Source organism: Galleria mellonella, unplaced genomic scaffold (genome assembly GCF_026898425.1).
Source record: "Galleria mellonella isolate WM207_F2 unplaced genomic scaffold, CSIRO_AGI_GalMel_v1 utg425, whole genome shotgun sequence".
NCBI lineage: Eukaryota > Metazoa > Arthropoda > Insecta > Lepidoptera > Pyralidae > Galleria > Galleria mellonella.
In genome coordinates this window covers 241,998-263,807 of record NW_026442098.1, presented here as the reverse complement: position 1 = coordinate 263,807, position 21,810 = coordinate 241,998, and the positions used below count along the sequence as shown (strand labels likewise).

At 36.3% G+C, this 21,810-nt stretch overlaps 2 protein-coding genes and 1 non-coding gene across 10 annotated transcripts in view; all 3 read left to right on the top strand.

The window, feature by feature from the left end:
- Positions 1-21,810, top strand: part of LOC113513909 (inaD-like protein) — a 332,239-nt gene that overhangs the window by 108,464 nt on the left and 201,965 nt on the right. The gene's annotated exons all lie outside the window — the stretch shown is intronic.
- Positions 930-1,002, top strand: Trnam-cau (transfer RNA methionine (anticodon CAU)). The gene has a single exon. It is a non-coding gene; the product is annotated as a tRNA-Met (tRNA).
- LOC113518689 (la-related protein 6) lies at positions 16,964-21,123 on the top strand. The gene has a single exon (XM_026903656.3). It carries the CDS (start codon positions 17,179-17,181, stop codon positions 18,550-18,552), a length of 1,374 nt encoding a protein of 457 aa, XP_026759457.2. The 5' UTR covers positions 16,964-17,178; the 3' UTR covers positions 18,553-21,123.

The window sequence follows — 21,810 nt, the reverse complement described above, 5'->3', positions numbered from 1 at the left end:
TCGTTGTGTCACAATAACCACTTTTTAAAATGTTGTAAAATTCTCCACCCATGCGAAGCCGGGACGGGCCGCTAGTATATACATAAAGGTACAAAAGGCGGTCTTATCGCTAGGGCAATCTCTTACAGACAACCTTTGGTTAAAGGAGAACAGATAGAATTGGGTAGTAGGTGTAGTTACCATTCCCTGGCTTGTGCAGGTGATTGCAATTTCTAGGGTTCCATATCAGAATACTGTGATTTATTGTAGCTTGGTAGCTTCTTTTTTGTTATCAATACGAAGTTTGTGATAATCATTTTGTCAATTTATATTTTTTTTTGTTGTAAACTTAACTTATATTTGAAAAAAGCAACAGCTGTGTTTCCCGCCTGCTCTTCGGTTCTTCTTCCTGTTCACGGTTGAAACACGAATGGGACAGAGGTACCCAAGCAATCGACTTTTGTACAAAGTCTACATATACATACATACATATATTATATATAAAATAAATACTTTTACAATATGTTTAAGGTAATCTTATATCTTCATATTTAAATATTTTTCTTATCAAAGAAAATAAAAAAAAAAAAATATAATATTTTTAGTACGGAACCCTCAGCATGAAAGTTCAACTCCTATTTGATCTGACATTTGTTTTTCAATAAATACATTTTCATACAGAGAAACCTATTTTAATTTTCGGCTATACATTATTGCTAGTACAGTATTATTACAATGTAAAGAACTACTTACCATAACTATATTATCTGTACTATTAATATGTTGGATTTGAAATTCGTTTATATTACACATTTGATTTTATTATTATATTTATATTTTTTTATATTATATTTTTATTTTATTTAAGATTCTTATATATATTTCATGTTAATATTTTTTATGAAATGTTCTGTAGGAATTGAATATTAATTTGGACACCTTACGCAATCGCCTCGGTAGCGCAGTAGGCAGCGCGCGAGTCTCATAATCTCGAGGTCGTGAGTTCGAACCTCACTCGGGGCATATTGTTTTTATTCTCCAATTTTATTGTATTGTTAAATTGAAAAAAATAAGAATGAAACAAATCAAATGTTATTATTATTTTGTTACTTTATTATTATTTTAAAATGTCACGAAAATGATGCAGCTTTCCTTGAATATAGCGTAATTTAGTAATGTGTTACAATTGTGAAATGAATGTAAATAATTATATCATCACGCCATGCTTCTAACGGTGTAGGTAGAGAGAAACGAACGTTAATGTTCTATACTATTATTGTTGATTAGTTGCATAGGCTTTTATTGAACAGGGTGGGCCTGGAATTGTATAGTGCCCACCCCCTTGTTTGCCATTCTAATTTGTTTAAAAAAAAAAACATTAAAAAAAAAAAAACCTTAAAAACCCAGGATTTTATCATGTCTATTTGTCTTGTTCGGTATTACTGTTTACGAATTGCAATCGAAAGTAAATAGATATTAATCTAGAATTATTGAGTACTAACAAAAACTAGTACAATGAAAGGAAATTTAAAAGTTATAATATAATGTTACATAATTTACAGAATTTAGACTACTATCAAATTTAGTATATACGTACTATATGGGAGGTAAAAGGATATATAAGCTAGTTTTTATCTCGCTCAGTAAACGTATGCCAATTCCACGGACGAAGTCGTAAAAGTAGATAATCAATAAATGTCCATATGTTGGAGTTTTAATACTGGCTGTTGGAGGAGAGGGATTGTTTGTAATGGAGACTGAGGATCCCATTGCTAGCAATATACCCGACCAGGTCGACCTCATCGCGATTCCCCCTGGAAACTATCATGGTTAATTCCTGCTGAATTTATCATGATGGGCTGACTGGCCTGTTTTCATTCTCATCTATCACCCTTCACTGGTGCTCCGCCAGCGTATTCCGTTAGCGCAGGCGGGGTTACCATACCATTTTCATCCATCAAAAAAAAAAATACTGGCTGTTGACACTGAAGTTTTTTAGAACAATTTTTTATTTTTAAGTTTGTTCTATGTCAGATTTTTATAAGACATGTCTCGTATTTTTTTTTAACTAAACTTATTATTTTATATTACAAATACATATATGTTTTATTACTGAATCCTGCTATTTACAACACCATAAACATTGTAACGCGGCTCGATCAAAGTATAAAAGGTGTAATCAATCTTCAGATTTGTGTATCTCAAGACATCTGCTCACAAAGGTCAACCGCGAGCGAATTAGTTAAAACGGCCGAGATCTTGTTACTTGACCTCAGACGAGCGGCATTGAAACGTCGCGAATAATAAGCACATATTATGTATTCTTGACTTGTTACTTCCTACAAGTGAACAGTGTAATCTGTAGAAAGTCTACAGGCGCCGTAGCTAACTTTGACAGAAACACTCATAGGTTAAGGTAATAGCTTACCATTAGGTGGGCCATATGCTTGTTTGCCACCTCAGTGGTATATAAAAAAAAAATGTTATGTCCATGGTACTGCGCATATCTATCTAGATTAATATCTATTTATTTTCGATTACAATTCGTTTTTGCTATAACCTAATATCTATAAGTAAATGTACAAAAGTATATAAATAAATAAATAAATAATATCCCACTTAAGTAGTTAAAAATGTATAATAAATTTACCAGAGGGAGACTTTGTACAAAAGTCGTTTGCTTGGGTACCTCTGTCCCATTCGTGTTTCTACTGTAAAGCAGTTGTGTTTGCATGGCTGTGTTTCGGTTTGAATGGAGGGTATCATGGGCGAAACAGTATACTCTGTTATGTCCATGGTACTGCTCATGTCTATAGGCGACGGTTACCACTTTCCGTCAGGTGGGCCGTCAGCTTGTTTGCCATACTAAGTTGTATAAAAAAAACATTTACTAACTGAACTTGAAACTTTGTTGGTATATCCTGCGCTGGATTTGATAATTAAATTCCTATGAACGATCAATCGGGTACTTAATGTTCTAGGGATAGACAGCAGCGTCCCCCTTAAGACATAATAAAAAGTGGCAAAAACCGTGGTAAGTCCACACAGAGTATACTGTTTCGCCCATGATACCCCCTATGCATTGCTATTCCTGAGGACTCAGGTGTTATTCCTTTGTACCCAGTAAATTCACACCATATCCCACCCTTCAAACCGAAATACAGCCATGCAAACACAACTGCTTCACGGTAGAAACACGAATGGGACAGAGGTACTCAAGCAATCGACTTTTGTACAAAGTCTCCCTCTGGTAATATTTATAATTGACAATGTATATTTATAATTTTAAAATAATTTTAATATTCAGTCTTGTATGCTTAGTTGAGGTAATAATTTTTTGACACATGATTCTATTTATGTTCTGAATAATTTATAGCGAACAAAAAGGTCAGTTTATTTATATTGTAACAGATTTTTATATTTCGTGATCGTAGTATGCAGCGAGAATTAAATATAAATTACCTAATCCACTCCGGTCTTTATAGAGTCAATAAATTTCTTTTACTTGTGACCTTCTATTTTTGAGAACTATGAAATACGATTTAAGTACATAAGTTTTTAAGTACGATATTTAAAATAAGTGATTTGTACTTATTTCAACAAATGTTGTAAATATGTATTATGAAGGTACAAGTTTGTTAAGATGCTTAAACGGCTGTTCGGAATTGAATTAAATTTGTTGAATCTTTATTGCATCACTTAAAGATTAATTAATATATATATATATATATATATATATATATATATCCGTTTTTGAGACTCGATGCTCTATCTATCCGAATCTAAGATATTCAAATAAAAAAAAATTAATTAGTTTGGAACTAACGGAGTTATGAGGCAACAAACTTAAAAATAAATACAATTGTTTGTATCTATAATAAGTTTACTATTGTAATCTTATGGAGGAAACGATAAAGAGTATCTATCTATCTATCTAATTGGATACCTCCTGCCTATTGAAATCGATTGAAAATATTTAGTATTGCTAGTACGATTAGAAAACATACATAAAGGGATGATAACAACATTTATTTAGTTTTATGTATGAATTTTTATACCTCAGTCGCCGGCATGACTGCTACGTTCATATTAATACATAGGTATTGGAAAATGCAGTGAGTTTTATTTACGTGTTTCTAAGTCAAGGCGTTTCGTGACTGACCAAAATAGAAACTGATTCTCGCTAATGTATCAGTGTGTATATATGTATTTATATGTATATATATGTTTATATCTTCATATGCATTTAAAATTTTTATCGTGCCTCCCACCAAATTCTTTATAATTACTCCTCTCCATCCAAAGGTTGCCTGGAAGAGATCGCTTTTAGCGATTAGGTCGCCCATTGTTTTCTCATTGTGATCATTTCTTGTAATTGTTTGTATTTATAATAAGTTAATTATTGTAATTTTTGGAGGAAACAATAAGGAGTATCTATATATGTATGTATGTTTGTATGTATATATGAGATCTAGAAAACATAAGTTCAAATGAAACATCTTTATTTGTATCGATATTGTACCTTAGTTCTTACCTTTATTATTTATTATTAGATTAACAAAATAAAAATCTTTTAACATGCAGTTTTCCTGGCAGTTCTAAAACAGATTCGTTTTATAGCTACGCTCGTAAAATAAATACATACACATATATTTAAAAAAATAATAAGAAACATTCTAGTACTTATCATTATGCCCGTTGATGTCTTTTATACGGTACGGCGCGTTTATCAATCACTTGATATATTATAAGTATGACTTAGAATCGTCATGTGGTCCCCTTTCTTTCACATGGGCGTCGTAAGAGGTATCTAAGGGAACTTAATGGTAATGATACATATATTTACACTTATATTAGGGGGAAAAAGAGGGTTGACGTCAGGCAGGTGGCCTCTCGTAAAACTCTAAGCCAAATCTTTTTGTAATATGGATAAAAACATATTACGTCGACCCCAAATGAATTGGGTCAAGGGTAGGATGATGAAGATGATGATAATTAGGGGGAAAAATGCTGCAGCACTTAATATGTGGCTATAGTCCACTTATACATAAGTGATATATCTCCTTTGGAAAACGCACTCTATATCCTGAGGAGATAATAAACGTCGCTACAAAAACATGTTTTGTTTTATACAACTTAGAATGGCAAACAAGCTGACGGCCCACCTGATGGAAAGTGGTAACCGTCGCCTATAGACATGAGCAGTACCATGGACATAACAGAGTATACTGTTTCGCCCATTATACCTCCCATGCGTTGCCATTCCTGAGGACTCAGGTGTTATTCCTCTGTACCCTGTAAATTCACTGCCATATCCCACCCTTCAAACCGAAACACAGCCATGCGAACACAACTGCTTCACGGTTGAAACACGAATGGGACAGAGGTGCCCAAATACACGACGATTTAATTATTTATCATTAAGAAATTCGTCAATACTATAATAATTTTTGTCTTGTAAATATTTTTACTAATACTTTGGTATAGCAAGTTTGTATTTCAACGAAAGAAAGGTGACGTTTATGAGAAGATTGAATGTAAATGTGTATGTATGTATGATGTGAGTATGTGCGAAATTTTGGTGAAAGTGTAGTGTAAACAGCGTGATGGATAATAATAAATGGAGTATCATTAGATTCCTCTTAACTGTGGGAGTAATAGTTTATGTTTTTGCAAAAAGTAATGGTAAATAAGCAAACAAGACGGCAGCTCCTAATATGTTGCCAGCATGTCTCTGGCAACATATTAGGAGTATCTTGTTTGTTACATTATAACCTGTCATGTCCATGATACTGTTGGAATATAATAAGTAACCTATGTATTATACAATATTTATTTATTTATTCATTAGTACATATATGTGTACATGGCGGACTTAATGCTACAAGCATTCTCTCCCAGTCAAGTATAGGGAAGTGACAGAATACTCGAATGCGGTACTAGTAATTGTTGATATACATACATACTAAAATTACATATATAAACGAATAAATATATATAAATAACAAATATACTTACACAAATATGACATATACTATATTATACACGAAATTGAGAATAATATAAAGCACTTACTGCTCGGATAAAGTAAACAAAGTGAGCGTGAACTTTTTTTTTGAAAGACAGTTTAGTCGGTAGTGTCTTAATATATAATATTTAATCTCGTAATATTTAATCTGTAATAAATACTGGATTTTTATCCGCTCCGCCCAATCTCTCTCTCTTTCTTCTCTGCGAAACATGGTGGCTGTCTGTCAAAATGAAAATCTGTTCATAATTTACGGAGGTATTAGGTAACAAACATAAAAGAATTATATAATACAACCGAATTGAGTACCTCATTCTTTTTTGAAATGGTTAAAAAAAAAGAGCTAGTCAAATAGGTGCATCTATTTTGTAGTGATTCGCTTACATACATTCCGCAGTTAATGCTTATCTATTTAAACAAATTGCTTGTGTAAACCCACGTTATAAAGTATATTATTAAACTCAAACTCGTTTCAAATCTCGTCATCCTCTTGTATATCTGTTAATTGACGGTTCCATGTCATTAATAACATAGTTAATTAGATGTTTATTGTCCGCTAAATATAGCGAGTAGGAAGTTTATATTTATACAGTGAACAGAGGTCGCCACTGACAACCCAGCCGGAAGGTGGCGATGTAATACCACTTTATTATACTAAGGGCATTCACTGGCAATCAGTAATAATTACATTTACTTTCTTAAGTGAGCACAAAGAAAAAATAAATTGATTCATTTGTGATGGTGTAGTTGTTTGGAGGAAATAAGTAACAACCAACTTGATTATATTATTGATTTTCATATAATGAGAGAATGACAGCATAAATGAATGTGAGAAGTAAACGTCGCTGTCATGTCTGTATGTCCAGTGCGAAAGATAGAAAGAGGTGAAACATCTATGTACAATTAAATTAACCTACTTGATGGAAAAGAAAGTAATGATGTTGACAAGTGGCTATGAGATGAATATTTACAATATTTATTTACAGACGCCACAATGGAATCAATAATGGCTAGAAATCGCAGTGTCTTTGTATTGAAATGGTCATCATCGTCATCATCATATCGGCCTTTAACTGTCCACTGTTGAACATAAGCCTCTTCCTGTGGGGGTTTTGCTAGTAATTGCCACGATTTGCAGGCGGATTGGTAACGGCACAGATAATATAATACTGTTGGTAACGGTTACAAGAGGGGCCCTGTTGCCCATCCCTCGTTTTCCCTTAGCCGCCCGCCCATGATCAGCCGCAACACCAGAGGCATTGCAGGTGTGCTGCCGGCCTTTTAAAAAGGGAATATGCTCTTTTCTTGAAGGTTATGATGTCGTATCGGTTCGGAAATACTACTGCTGGGTGTTGATTCCAAAGAGTGGTTGTGCGATTTTTTTTTATACAACTTAGAATGGCAAACAAGCTGACGGCCCACCTGATAGAAAGTGGTAACCGTCGCCTATAGACATAAGCAGTACCATGGACATAACAGAGTATACTGTTTCGCTCATGATACCCCCATGCGTTGCCATTCCTGAAGACTCAGGTGTTATTCCTCTGTACCCTGTAAATTCACGCCATATCCCACCCTTCAAATCGAAACACAGCCATGCAAACACAACTGCTTCACGGTTGAAACACGAATGGGACAGAGGTACCCAAGCAATCGACTTTTGTACAAAGTCTCCCTCTGGTGATTCAGTGGATTGGTTTTTTCAATTAAAATAACTGGTTTAATATTAAAATAGGTTTTGTTTTTGAACAAAATCTATTAATATATAAGAACAAATGTTGTTTACCATATATAATAAACAAAAAAAATAATTCAGTTATTCGGCGTGAAATCGACATGGAACTCGTTTCGACTCGGTCGCACTGCGTGTTGCAACAACTAATTGTCAACGAATAGATATAAATAATAGTGTTTTATATTTTTATTATTATAAGTATAGATTTTAACCCACAGATATTGACAGAAATAGATGTCGCAGATTTGTGCGGTCAAATTTTTACCAGACATGTATGTTTTTATTTACATATTGGTCATGGCTGGAAAGAAGCCATATAATATATTAAAAAAAAAAAGAAAAAGAATGATTTGAATTTTTGCATACCATTCTTGTATCTCTTAATGTAATGTCTTATAACTGTAATTTTGTTATGTAAATAAATATAAAAAAAAACACTAGCGGAACTATAAAAGTGGTATCATTTTGGAGTACGTCGTCTACATATATTCCAACATAGCGCTTAAACTACTCATCCCGTTTTGATAAATGTGACTTTATTTTATATTTGTTCATAGTAAAGTTAGGATTATGTTTAATTTAGGATTTTATATATAAGTAATGGGTAATATAATTTATTTCATTTAATGAAGTGTAAATAATTATGATTTAATTTCGATTCAAAGTACATTTTTTTTTGTACATTTGGATCAGTTTAAACATCTGTGTCTGAACTAGGTTATAAAACCTGTATCTCAGACAACAGCGCTCAACCCTCATTACATAGTATAATGTTAGTTCAGCTAAATTTTTAGTGCTACATATAGAATATTGATTTTATATAAAGTTAGTATATCTAATTATAACAATTGGCAATAATGAAAATTGTGAAATAATGTGCTCCCTGTGTGTAGAGTGTAATTTGAATGTATGTGTGTGGGAGAGTGTGTAAAATTATTTGTATGTTGATTCAAAGTTTACAAGTATATTTTGATCTGTAAGTTGGATAGAATCTTTTAAATATATGCGGACTTAAACTGTAACTACATTTTTAACATACTCCAAAAAAGGAGGTTCAAGAATCCGTTGTTACTTTATATTTGGTACCTTATAACTCCATCATTTTTTTTACACAATACACTTTAAGCACACAACTGTGTTAGTCAACTTATCCAAATATTATTGTTATTAATAGGAGCCCGCGGGTTGGCGAGGCGCGTGCTGGAAATCAGCGCTGTAGTGTCCCTGACAATACAGCATAATGCTGAGCACGCACCTCATTTTGCAGGTATTGCGACGCACGCACACATACACTCATTTTGGATGAAACTGTTTATATATATATATATATATATATATATATATATATATATATATATATAAATATTGTGATTAGTTTCATTGTTATAATTCTTAATATATGAATTTATTTTTTACCCCTGTGTGGGTGTAGTCGCATATTTCTGTAGAATAAAGTTTCTTTCTTTCTTCTTCTTTCTTTCTTTCAATTATAAATCGATTTGAAAGATTCTCTTTTTATCTGAAAGTATATACTTACAGTTTGGTTCCATAGAATTTTTATTAAAATCGTTTCAGTAGTTTAGCTTTTAAATCAATAGTGATTTGTAAATTTGGTTTCGTCACGACTGATGTCGGTTTTGTTTTGCGGAATACTCCGCAGCGATAAATTTTTTATTTAAAACTAAAGTAAAACAGCAGGTTTATTCGTCACAAAATTAATATGAAAATAAAAATATGTAATCTCATTGATACTAAAAAAAAACAATTGTCAAGATGACGTCATACTTGACGAGGTAATATTCTGTGGTATGATTGCGTAACATATGAATGTCTGCAAAAAAATACAAACAAATTGAAAACTTTTGCTTTTGAAAGTTGCTTAAAAACATCGGAGGAGTTTGAAGATTTACTACAGAAGGTAATTAGTATTTTTTTTTTATGGGTGATAGTGAAATGGTAACCCCGTCTGTGCTATCGGTACACGCTGGCGGGACACCAGTGAGGGATGATAGGTGTGGATGAAGCAGGTTAGTTTGCCCGTCGTAATGAATTTATCAAAAGTTTACCACGTAGGTTTCCAGGGAGAACCACGTGGAGGTCGACCTGTTAGGATATATTGCTTGCAATGAGACCGGTAGATCGCATTACTAACAATTCCTTACCCCAGGAGATTAATGTTAACAAATAGTTTTTGTATCGTAACATCACGAACTGTAGGCAAGTATCGTCAGCAGTGACACAATTTTTATATCAATTGACGTACCAGCGTTATCTATTTCGATTTAGGTCTGTGGTGTTTTTAGTTTTGTAAAAAAAAAGGCTATTGTAAAATTAAATTGGTTTGTTTAAATTTTAATACACTTTCGTGTTTTAAAAAGTGTTGATATTGAAGTGATTTTGTAAGAAGTGAATATTTTACATAACTTTAGCGCATTCGCTGCTGGTGTCATGGGCAACTTTTAAAATTTAATTTACAGGGTACAGAGCCATAACACCTGAGTCCTCAGGAATGGCAACGCACGGGGGGTATCATGGGCGAAACAGTATACTCTGTTATGTGCATGGTACTGCTCATGTCTATAGGCGACGGTTACCACTTTCCATCAGGTGGGCCGTCAGCTTGTTTGTCATTCTAAGTTGTATAAAAAAAATTAAGTTACTATAAAGATCAAAACCAAGATCTGTTCTTATGAAACCTCTAGGCACATTGTTATGTATCACGCAATCTTGATATAATGTTAACAAGACAGTAATAATGCACTAATTATGACCTGTGCGGTGCGGCGATTAAAAATGAGGTTGCGCTGTGGAATAGGTTCCGGGTTCTGTTCGATCTGATGTTTTTTTTTTTAATATATCGCGTTATTTTATTTTTAATGGATGAAGATGGTAACTCTTCGGTGCGCAGAAGAACTGGTAAGAAATTCAACAGTTACTTTTTGAAATCTTATAACTTTTGTGTTTATTTAAATCTTGTTGTATTAGCCATTAACTGTCCAGTACTGAACATAGCCTCCCCCATAAGGGGGGTTGTGCCAGTAGTTGCCACACTTGGCAGGCGTGTTGGTAACCACATTTTGGCTTTATTGAAGTTTTAAGAGGGACACTGCTACCTATTTTGTCCATCATAAGCTCTCTTAGTCGCCTCTTCTATTTATCTCGTTTTACACTACGTTTGCCCCTCAAGAACCTTTCTTCCCTATATGTTTGCGATTTTTCGAGCTATGTAATACCTACAGAGTCACTTAAAACATTGTTACATAAAGAGATGATGCCTAATCGCTTGTTTTGAAGAAAAACTCGTCAAGTTGAACAATCTATCGTCAAATATTAAGCAATACTGGCCACGAGTACATTAAATGGCGCTGGCCGGTCGTAGATCGCTTGGTTTGCTTTAGTTTTTTGTGTAAACGCATTTACAAGTGTGCATTAATTATGTAAATTTTTATATTAAGACGTAAGATGGTATAAGTGTTTTCTTAATGTAATAAATGATATTTTTTTTATACAACTTAGAATGGCGAACAAGCTGACGGCCTACTTGATGGAAAGTGGTAACCGTCGCCTTTAGACATGAGCAGTACCGTGGACATAACAGAGTATACTGTTTCGCCCATGATACCCCTCATGCGTTGCCATTCCTCTGTACCCAGTAAATTCACGCCATATCCCACCCTTCAAACTGAAACACAGCCATGCAAACACAATTCCTAAGTCCTCAGGAATGGCAACGCATGGGGGGTATCATGGGCGAAACAGTATACTCTGTTATGTCTGTGGTACTGCCCATGTCTATAGGCGACGGTTACCACTTTCCATCAGGTGGACCGTCAGCTTGTTCGCCATTCTAAGTTGTATAAAAAAAAAAAACAATTGCTTCACAGTTGAAACACGAATGGGACAGAGGTACCCAAGCAATCGACTTTTGTACAAAGTCTCCCTCTGGTAAATAAATAAATATTCTCTTAATAGAATTAATGAAAAGTCAATTATATTATTATTGTTATTATCTACATTTTGTGATAGTATTATTGTTTTTCATTTGCAGTTTAACCTTTAATTTGATGTTTTTTGTTTATTAAAATTTCTCTAAACTTATATAATGTATTATATAAGTAATTAATAAGTATTATGTATATATTGACATTTTAGTTGAAATTGATTTTGACATACACGATTATCGTTTTCCTATTTACTACAGTGTGAAACATGGACAATGACGCAGAAGGAAAGAAAGATGCTTGAGGCATTCGAAATGTGGACATGGAGGAGAATGGAAAGGATAAGCTGGACAGAAAAACTAACGAACGAGGAAGTCCTAAAAAGAGTAAACGAGAAGAGAACATTGATTGAAATAATAAAGAATAGAAGAGGCAAAATGCTGGGCCACCTTATACGACATGACGATTTTTTTAAGAGCATAATAGAAGGAAAGATAGAGGGCAAAAGAGGAAGAGGAAGGCCGAGGATTAACTATTTGGGACAGATAAAGGAAACTAGGCGTCATGTCGTATAGGGAGATAAAGGATATGGCCTGGGATAGAGCTGGCTGGAGGAAGATGCATGAATTAGTTGCACCGACAAGAGGAAACTCTTAAATGAAAAGAAGAAGATTTGCTATAGTGCATTAAAGTTACAGAATTGTCATTTTATGAAAATTAAATACAATCTTAATATTTTATAGTTAATTATTAATATTAATTATTGTAAACAACTTGACATGTACGTACAAATTGTAATTACCTGTAGTGTGTTGGAGTTTGATCATCTGTAAACTTCAGGTAATAATAAATAAATACAATAATAAGAAAATATATTATAGAAAAAAAAATAATTATGTATATTTTTGTTTATGGTGTAATAAAGAGTTAAATAAATAAATAGCCTGACCTTCATTACACAGGATTTTCCTAGAATGAAGGCCAGAGACACTTACTTAAAGAAAAGAAAAAGGAAATAATAATAAAAATAAATAAATATTTTGTTGAAATTTTTACAAAAACTGCCATTCTCTAAATGCATTTGGTATCAAATCAAAACCTCCAATTAATAGTTTTTTTTTTTTATTTTAACTACCATTGAATATTAGCAGAGTTTCTTTTGATTGCTTTAATTATTTTTTAAAAGTTGCACTCTTGTCGGTGGAGCTCTTGCCACTCACTACGATTTTCAGCGAGTCTCTTCACCTCTTGATACGACACGACACCAAATCCTTGCTTGATCTGCCTGATGTAATCTTGGTGTGATGGTGCCTTGGTCTCTCCCTTCCCCTTCTTCCTTACTTATCTTCTATTATCATCATATCAGCTTTTAACTGTCCACTGCTGGACATAAGTCTTTCCCATAAGGGGAGTCTTGCCAGTAGTTGCAACGCTTGGCAGGTGGGTTGTCAACCGCAGTTAGGCTTTAGAGATGTCTTAAGAGGGACGCTGCTGCCCACCCCTCGCCCTCCCTTAGTTGCCTATTCACGACACCCACAGGAAAGGAAGGAGTGGCCTATTGTATGCCAGGAGTACACGGCGATGATACCTACATACATATATAATTAAATTAGTTACACAACGTGGGGTGAGTGGACGCTGTAATCTTGTTACTGAAGTTCAGTTAAACTGCAGAATGACGTAATTGGACTAATTCGGGGCTAAAACTCGGCTGTGTAATATAATACTCATCTAAAATTAACCTAGTTTACATTATTTTATTAACAAATATTTTTAACCGACTTTGTAGAAGTATACACTATCCGTTTAAGTATGTTTATAGTCATAAAAAGTGATTAATTCTGAACCAAATGTGATAGTAATTTTATAATTGATAGGTTTTTAATACCACTGAGGTGGCAAACAAGTATACCCATCTGATGGTAAATAATTACCGTAGCCTATGAACGCCTGCAATATCAGGGTATTACGCGCGCGTGGCCAACTCCGAAGAAACTTCTGTACCCTGTTTTTGAAGAGCTTCATGCTATAGTCTCTTGAAAGAACCTAAATATATAATAGCTAATTTTATAATCTGAGCATTTGTGGGAGAAAACATCTCTGAAACTGCGCTGTACGCGACCATCTAAGCTCTAGGGTATGAGGGTGAACTCCCTGTCGAGGGCAAGCCGTGAGCATCATATTGAACAATTTCCCTGTGCACAATCCGTTGTACAAGGCAAGTTTCAAGCTGTGTGACTATCCTATTTATTCCAAACAAGCTGACGGTCCACCTGATGGAAAGTGGTAACCCTCGCCTATAGACATGAGCAGTACCATGGACATAACAGAGTATACTGTTTCGCCCATGATACCCCCCATGCGTTGCCATTCCTGAGGACTCAGGTGTTATTCCTCTGTACCCTGTAAATGCACTGTCATGTCCTACCCTTCAAACCGAAACACAGCCATGCAAACACAACTGCTTCCCGGTTGAAACACGAATAAGACAGAGGTACCTAAGCAAACGACTTTTCTACAAAGTCTTCCTCTGGCTTCCTCCTGGAAACCACCGTGATTGATTCATTGTTGAATTTGCCACGTTGGGCTAACTGATCTGCTTCATCCTCACCTATCATCCCTCACTGGGCTTCGCCAGTGTATACCGATAGCGCAGACGGGAATACTATTTCATTGTCATCCATTAAAAAAAAATACAGTACAATTGTTGATAATTACAGTAACCTCACAGCTGAGACAGCTGACTCATCAGACATATGGTTTTATAAATTGACACGTCTCATATCTTTATATAGCCTGGCCGCTTGCTAGTCGGTTTGTATGGTCATGTATGCGATACTCAAGGCGAACATATCTGCACAAAAGTTAACCATATCGATTATTATATTTATTAATCATTGGCATATCATTTCATATCTTTTAACCGTCCACTGCTGAACATAAGCCTCCCCCTTGGGGGGGTTTTGCCAGTAGTTGCCACGCTTGGCAGGTGGATTGACAACCGCAGTTCTTTTTTATCCTTTTTATGAGTGATAATGGAATGGTGACCCCACCCGCGCTATCGGTATACACCGGCGGGGCACCAGTGAAGGATGATAGGTGAGGATGAAGCAGGTCAGTTAGCCCATCGTGACGAATTCAACAAGAATTGTTCCAGGGGGAACCACGTGGAGGTCGACCTGATAGGGCATATTGCTATCAATGGGGCTGTCAAACTCCATTGCTAACAACCCCTTTCCCCCCGACTACCGCAGTTAGGCTTCAGTGATGTTTTAAGAGGGACGCTGTTGCCCATCCCTCGCCCTCTCTTAGTCGGCTCTTACGACACCCACGGGATAGGTCTATGCCGGGACCGCACAGCCATATTTATCAATACTTACATCAAATTTTATTATAAAATATCTCTTTGCCTGATACTTCGTATACGTGGATTTCGTATTTATTTATTTATTTTCTTTGAAAAAAACACAACAGAGCGAGACTTTGTACAAAAGTCGATTGCTTGGGTACCTCTGTCCCATTCGTGTTTCAACCGTGAAGCAGCTGTGTTCGCATGGCTGGGTTTCGGTTTGAAGGGTATGATATGGCGTGAATTTACTGGGTACAGAGGAATAACACCTGAGTCCTCAGGAATGGCAACGCATGGGGGGTATCATGGGCGAAACAGTATACTCTGTTATGTCCATGGTACTGCTCATGTCTATAGGCGACGGTTACCACTTTCCATCAGGTGGGCCGTCAGCTTGTTTGCCATTCTAAGTTGTATAAAAAAATCTACATAGTTTATTATAGATATACAAGACATTGGGCAAGATTGATACCCTAAAACGTGTTAGCACAACATGAATGCAGATGCAGTTTCATTAAAGTTTTTTCTTGATGGGTGAAAATGGAATGGTAACTCCGTCTGCGCTAACGGGATACGCTGGCGGGGCACCAGTGACGGGTGATCGATGAGAATGAAAACAGGCCAGTTAGCCCATCATGATGAATTCATAAGGAATTAAGCATGATAGTTTCCAGAGGGAACCGCGAGGAGGTCGACCTGGTTGGGTATATTGCTAGCAATGGGATTCTTAGTCTCCATTACTAACAATCCCTTTCCCCCCGTTTCATTAAAGTTAACAGTGGCATCTATTAAAAATTACTGAAACAATTGAACGTCACACTTTGAAACTTTTTATTAAATATACCACTTTTAGATGGAGATATTTATTATTTAGATTTTCCGGAACAGAACTGCGAAAATCGCATTCAATTTGGTGCAGTGGTTTTTGCGTGATACCGGAACAAACATACAGTTAAATAGGGAAATAAAATTTCTAAAAAGTATTATTTTGGCTTCTATAACTCTCATTAAGACTTTCATATCTATTTTTTTAAATATCTCTCTTGCATAGATAAAGTTCAGATATAATTATATTATATTAGTAAGATATATTCAGTTGTCTGTTTGGGTACTATTGTCCCACTTCTGTCATGACGTCTTGGATGTATGATGGTATATGACAGTGGTTATACATAAAATGTTTATACCTCAGTAGGTCACCACCCACTTAAAGAGGCATAAACATTATAGTCCTTAGGAATAGCAACGCACGGGGCACCAGGGGTATTACAGCGTATTTTATGGTGCCCATAGTTAATTCTTATTTATAAACAGTTACCACTCGTCGTTTGTCAAGTCTCATAAAAAAACAATGCATCATGACGTACTTAGATCGCAGTTATATATATATATATATATATATATATATATATATATATATATATATATATATATATACATGCTAAATATAATTATTATTATTATTATAAAAAAATATTAATATGCTATTTTATAATTACAACTGTAATTTTATAAACATGCACTATTATATATGTATACTTTAGGACACGGTTTATATGTGTAACGCATCTAAAAATCTTTATGTACAAAACGGTTAAAAGTACCCGTAACCGGCGAGCGTGTATGAAAAGATTGATGAATGTGGAGGAAGTGAAAGAGGTTTTGTTTGAATCGAAGCACTTGGCGTTCCATTGTTTCTGCCTACCCTAATGGGAGACAGGCGTGACAGATATGTATATGTAAAACGGTTAATTAATTGTCATTAAAACAACAAAAACGCCTGTAACCTACATCTCATACTATAATAATAAGTTGTACTTCAAAAAGTAGTAATTAAGAATACTTATCTACAAACGTAAATATTTATGAAGGGAACAAGGTTTTTTAAATTGCATTTAGTTTATTGTTCTGTAATTGTACCACTGTACATGAATTATTTATGTGTAGACATACTGTAACAGAAACCACGATCGCATGCACAAAATATCATTATAAATATGCAATAACAACGCAGCATCGCGTGAGAATGCACCTAATTTTAAAACAAACCGCGGCCACCCCGACTTCTGAATCGTCTGCCTACACAATGCATTTATTAAACACGTGCACATACTAATTACGTATGAGCAGCGTCATATAGTCTGCAATGTCATCTCGTATCTCGTTTCCGAACGCCTTTTACCGGTCATCCCCCCGATATTATAAAAGAGGTGCATGTTCGCCGCGCGCCCGCAGTCCGACCCGCGCCATCGAGCGATACGCACGCTTCTGTTATGAAATAGTGGTGTCCCCACGCGCGACAGACATGGAGGGGCTCCCTCCCAGCCAGGGCGCACCCGAGCCCGACGAGGGCATCGCCTCTGACCGCCGCCCGTCCACCGACGACCACGCCGACTTGTCCGATACCGCGTCGGAGGCCGGCTCTGGAGGCGGCAAAGACTCCGGCTGCGAAGTCGCCGCCGAGCCCCAGGAACCTCCCTATACACCCCCTGATGATGAGCTCGCCAACCGGATAGTGTCGCAGGTCGAATTCTACTTTTCGGATGCCAATATCACTAAAGACGCTTTCCTCCTTAAACATGTGCGCCGAAACAAGGAAGGGTATGTCTCCTTGAAGTTGATATCTAGCTTCAAACGGGTGAAGCATCTCACGAAAGACTGGAGAGTCGTCGCTGAAGCTCTGAAGAGGTCCACCAAATTGGAGATCAACGAGGCGGGTACGAAGTTACGCAGGATCGACCCTCTGCCAGCATACGACGAGACTACGCCCTCTAGGACAGTGGTAGCAGTCAGGATGCCCATCGATCGTCCCACAGTTGAGAACGTATCGAGATTGTTCGCGAGTTGTGGCGAGATTGCTCTAGTTCGTGTGCTGCGACCCGGCAACCCGGTCCCGGCGGACGTCCGCCAGTTTCTTAACAAAAACCCGAGTTTGGTTAACTGTGTGTGTGCGTTAGTTGAGTTTACCGAGTCTGAATCGGCGAGGGAAGCGCTGCGGCTACAGGCTGCGGACGAGGAAGGTATGCGTATATATGAACTAAACGGTGTGCCCCGAGAACCGAAGAGGAAGGCTCCGGCTCGTCGCCCGCCACCTCGCCGTCACGAGTGCGAGTACTCATCATGTTGTAGCGGCTCAGAACCAGAGTACGACTACAGATATGGGACACCCTTCTACAGGAGGAATTCAAGCGGATTCTTTGCGCCTCGCTCTCCCGAAATCCAGACTTGGGTACCGCGGCGGCCGTCCACATGTAGTCATAGTTCTGATTCCGGGGTCTCGTTCTACTGCAATTCGAGGAGAACTTCACAGGTGAGCACTGGGAGCGCTAGCAGTGCGGAGGGGTGGCTGTCGAGGCGACTATCGGGTTGTTCGCTGTCTGGGACGGAGTGCGGCGGACGGCGGCTGTCGTGCGCGCCCCGCTTCGAACCGCGGACCCCGCTAGTGCCGGACGGTACGCGCGGCTTCCACGCCGCCGCCCGCCAGCGGCGAATATCGGACCTCGCGTTGTACTCGCGCTAGAAAGCGCCCGCCAACCGTGACACCTTTCTAATCACGTTGGATAACTGCCTTTCACGAAGCCGCGCGGTTTTCGATCTATTTTGTAGTAGGAAGCGATGCTATGTTGAATTGTTTATGTGATCGCGTGTGTTCCGCTAGCCGATTTAGATTTTAAGATTTTTCTTTTTTTTTATCGTGTAACGAATAGAAGCTCGTTCGGTCGTATTTTTGTATTTCAATTATATAGTTACCTACTGTCGACCGATCGAACTTCTCCTCGTGGCGAATGTGATTGAAATAAGCTCATTTAGTTGTTAAGACACAGCTGTGTTTAGTTTTAGTTCGTAATATTTCTTAAAAGTAATTTATTAGATTTATTTATTGTATCGCGTATTTATTGAGAGGTGCGCGCGCGCCCGTGGCCTGAGTTTTCATTCCATGTGTGTCAGAGTTTGAGCACAAATATGACATACAAAATCGACATTCTGTGGTTGTAGGCTCCTATGCCTTTTGCGATGGGAGCGTACCGCTATATATAGCAGCTGTATTATACAGATTTGCGTAACACGCATGCACTTATTACAGTGTAGAGATTAGATTAACGCTCACCAAAGTAAAAGGTGCTGTCATTTCGCCAGACAGAGCTACATGATCCACGGTGCGTTACGGCGTAACTAACCGTGCATTGTATTTTTTTTTTTAATTTAAGTCATTATAACCGAAGTCAGTCGCGCCATCATATTATTTTCCATTTAAGGTTTTTTTTTTTAATGTTATTTTAAGGTTGATGTGATTTATGTATATAGAGTGAGCGGGTTTCATAATTGTGACTTTTACAATTAATTCTAATGTATATAGATGAAGCCGATTATGTATAAAGCAAATGTATATTTAAATAGACGCCGCAAATTTATTTTTGGGTCAATTTTTGATCTAAAAATACCCTAGATACGAGCTATATATGAACTTAATGTCGAAATAATTTTATAGAGTTTGAAAAAAGTAGGATTATAAATTGTAAACATTATTAATTGTATTAATTTAATACAATTAATATCATACAACAATAAATTTTATTGTTCATTAATTTATCAGCAATTTACTGATGATTAAATTCCAACACATTGCAGGCAATTATAATTTTTGTATATGTCAAATTTTACTTAGAGTATTTATTGCATTATTGTTAATATTTTTTTTTTATTATATTAGTATTTTTGGGTACTAGATTTGTTGACAATAATAATTAGAGATTATGGTGGTATAATGCGTTAGTTCTCGGGAATCGTAACGCACGAGCGGCGCTATGGATGAAACATTGTATATTGCATATGTGTCTATGGGCGATAGTTTCTTTTTTTCTTGATGGTAGATAATGAAATGCTATCGGTATACGCTGGCGGGACACCAGTGAAGGAGGATAGATGAGGATGGAAGCAGATTAAGTTGGTCCATACTGATGAAGTCAATAAGAATAAATCACTATGGTTTTCTGGGGGAACTGTGTGAAGGTCAACCTGATAAGGTATATAGCTAGTGTAGCGAACTCCTTGCTACATTTTTATATTCTTATTGTCATTCGAAATTTATATATATTTTTTTGACATATTGTTTTTTACATTCAAATACATTTTGCTAATGTCTGTCTCCCCATCTTTTCTGCAGTTTTCCATTCTAAAATCCTCTCATTGCATATTAAAAGTATTATCTCCGTTTCAGCTAGCAATGGGGCTATTAGACTCCATTACTAACAATCCTTCTGCCCCCTATAGGTGATGGTAATCACTTTCCATCAGGCGGGCCGTTAGCTTGTTTTCTATTCTAAGTTACATAAAAAATAGCTTTGTAATTATGTCAAACAGTAAAATAATAAGGTGATTAGTTGTTTTATATGTAAAATGATATTTGCGGCGTCTAAAATTATGTATATTTATAGTACGAAGCTTGTTTCGAAGCACGATTTGTCTGTCTGTGTATAGACGTGAAACGTCGCAAGGTGCTTGCCGGCTGTCCTAACTGTATAGAGATGATAATATAAGATTTTTTTTGAGAAAAGCGTGTTTAATTCTATGACCTTGAGTATGGAAAGTGCTTGTGTCGAGTCCGAGTGCTGTTCGCCTTGACTGATCGATTCTCACGCTGTGACAGATTGTGAAATAGGGCGGCTTTTTTTATGAGTGATAATGAAATGGTAACCCCGTCTGCGCTATCGGTGCACGCTGGTGGTACACCAGTGAGAGATGATAGGTGAAGATGGAAGCAAATCAAATGACCGACGAATTCAACAAGAATTAACCACGATGGTTTCCTGAGGGAATTGCGGTGAGGTCGATCCGTTGCTAACGTTATTAACAATTTTTCTCCCTAAAATGGGGCGTTATCACAAAATACAGAAGAAAAGCTTTTATTTAAATGCGTTACCAATTGAGTTGTCTCCTTATTATTACGCACAGATATATAGCAACCATTATTAGCATTATTTTAATAGTGTTTTTCTAGTGAAATGGAATATTTTCTGCAAAAAAAAAACATAAGTTGGTAATTAAATTGGTGAACAACGATAAATTTCAAGCCTACTTTGTTATCGATTTCAACCTATGTAAGAATCTTTTTTTTTATACAACTTAGAATGGCAAACAAGCTGACGGCCCACCTGATGGAAAGTGGTAACCGTCGCCTTTAGACATGAGCAGTACCGTGGACATAACTAAGTATACTCTTTCGCCCATGATACCCCTCATGCGTTGCCATTCCTTAGGACTCAGGTGTTATTCCTCTATGCCCTGTAAATTCACGCCATATCCCACCCTTCAAACCGAAACACAGCTATGCAAACACAACTGCTTTACGGTTGAAACACGAATGGGACAGAGGTGGCCAAGCAAACGACTTTTGTACAAAGTATCCCTCTGGTTAAATCTATTTTGAATCGACTTCAAAAAGAAGTAGATTCTCAATTTGGTTGTATATTTTCTTATGTTTGTTGTCATACATGTAACTATGTTAGTTGTAAACCGATTTGGAGAATTATTCATCTGAGTAAACTATTTTTAGATTAAAATAACTGGTTTTGTTACAACAATTAAAGTCGGTTTTTTTGTTAACACAATCTTCAATTATTAATTGGGAAATAATCAAATATGTTATCCTATAATCAAATTAGGAAATAATAAATAATGTAATACAAGAATTCTTTTTTACCTTTTTTAATTCATTTATATTGTTTTATTTGTTTTTTTTTTTTTTGCAATTTATTGATTATTATTAATATTATAGATT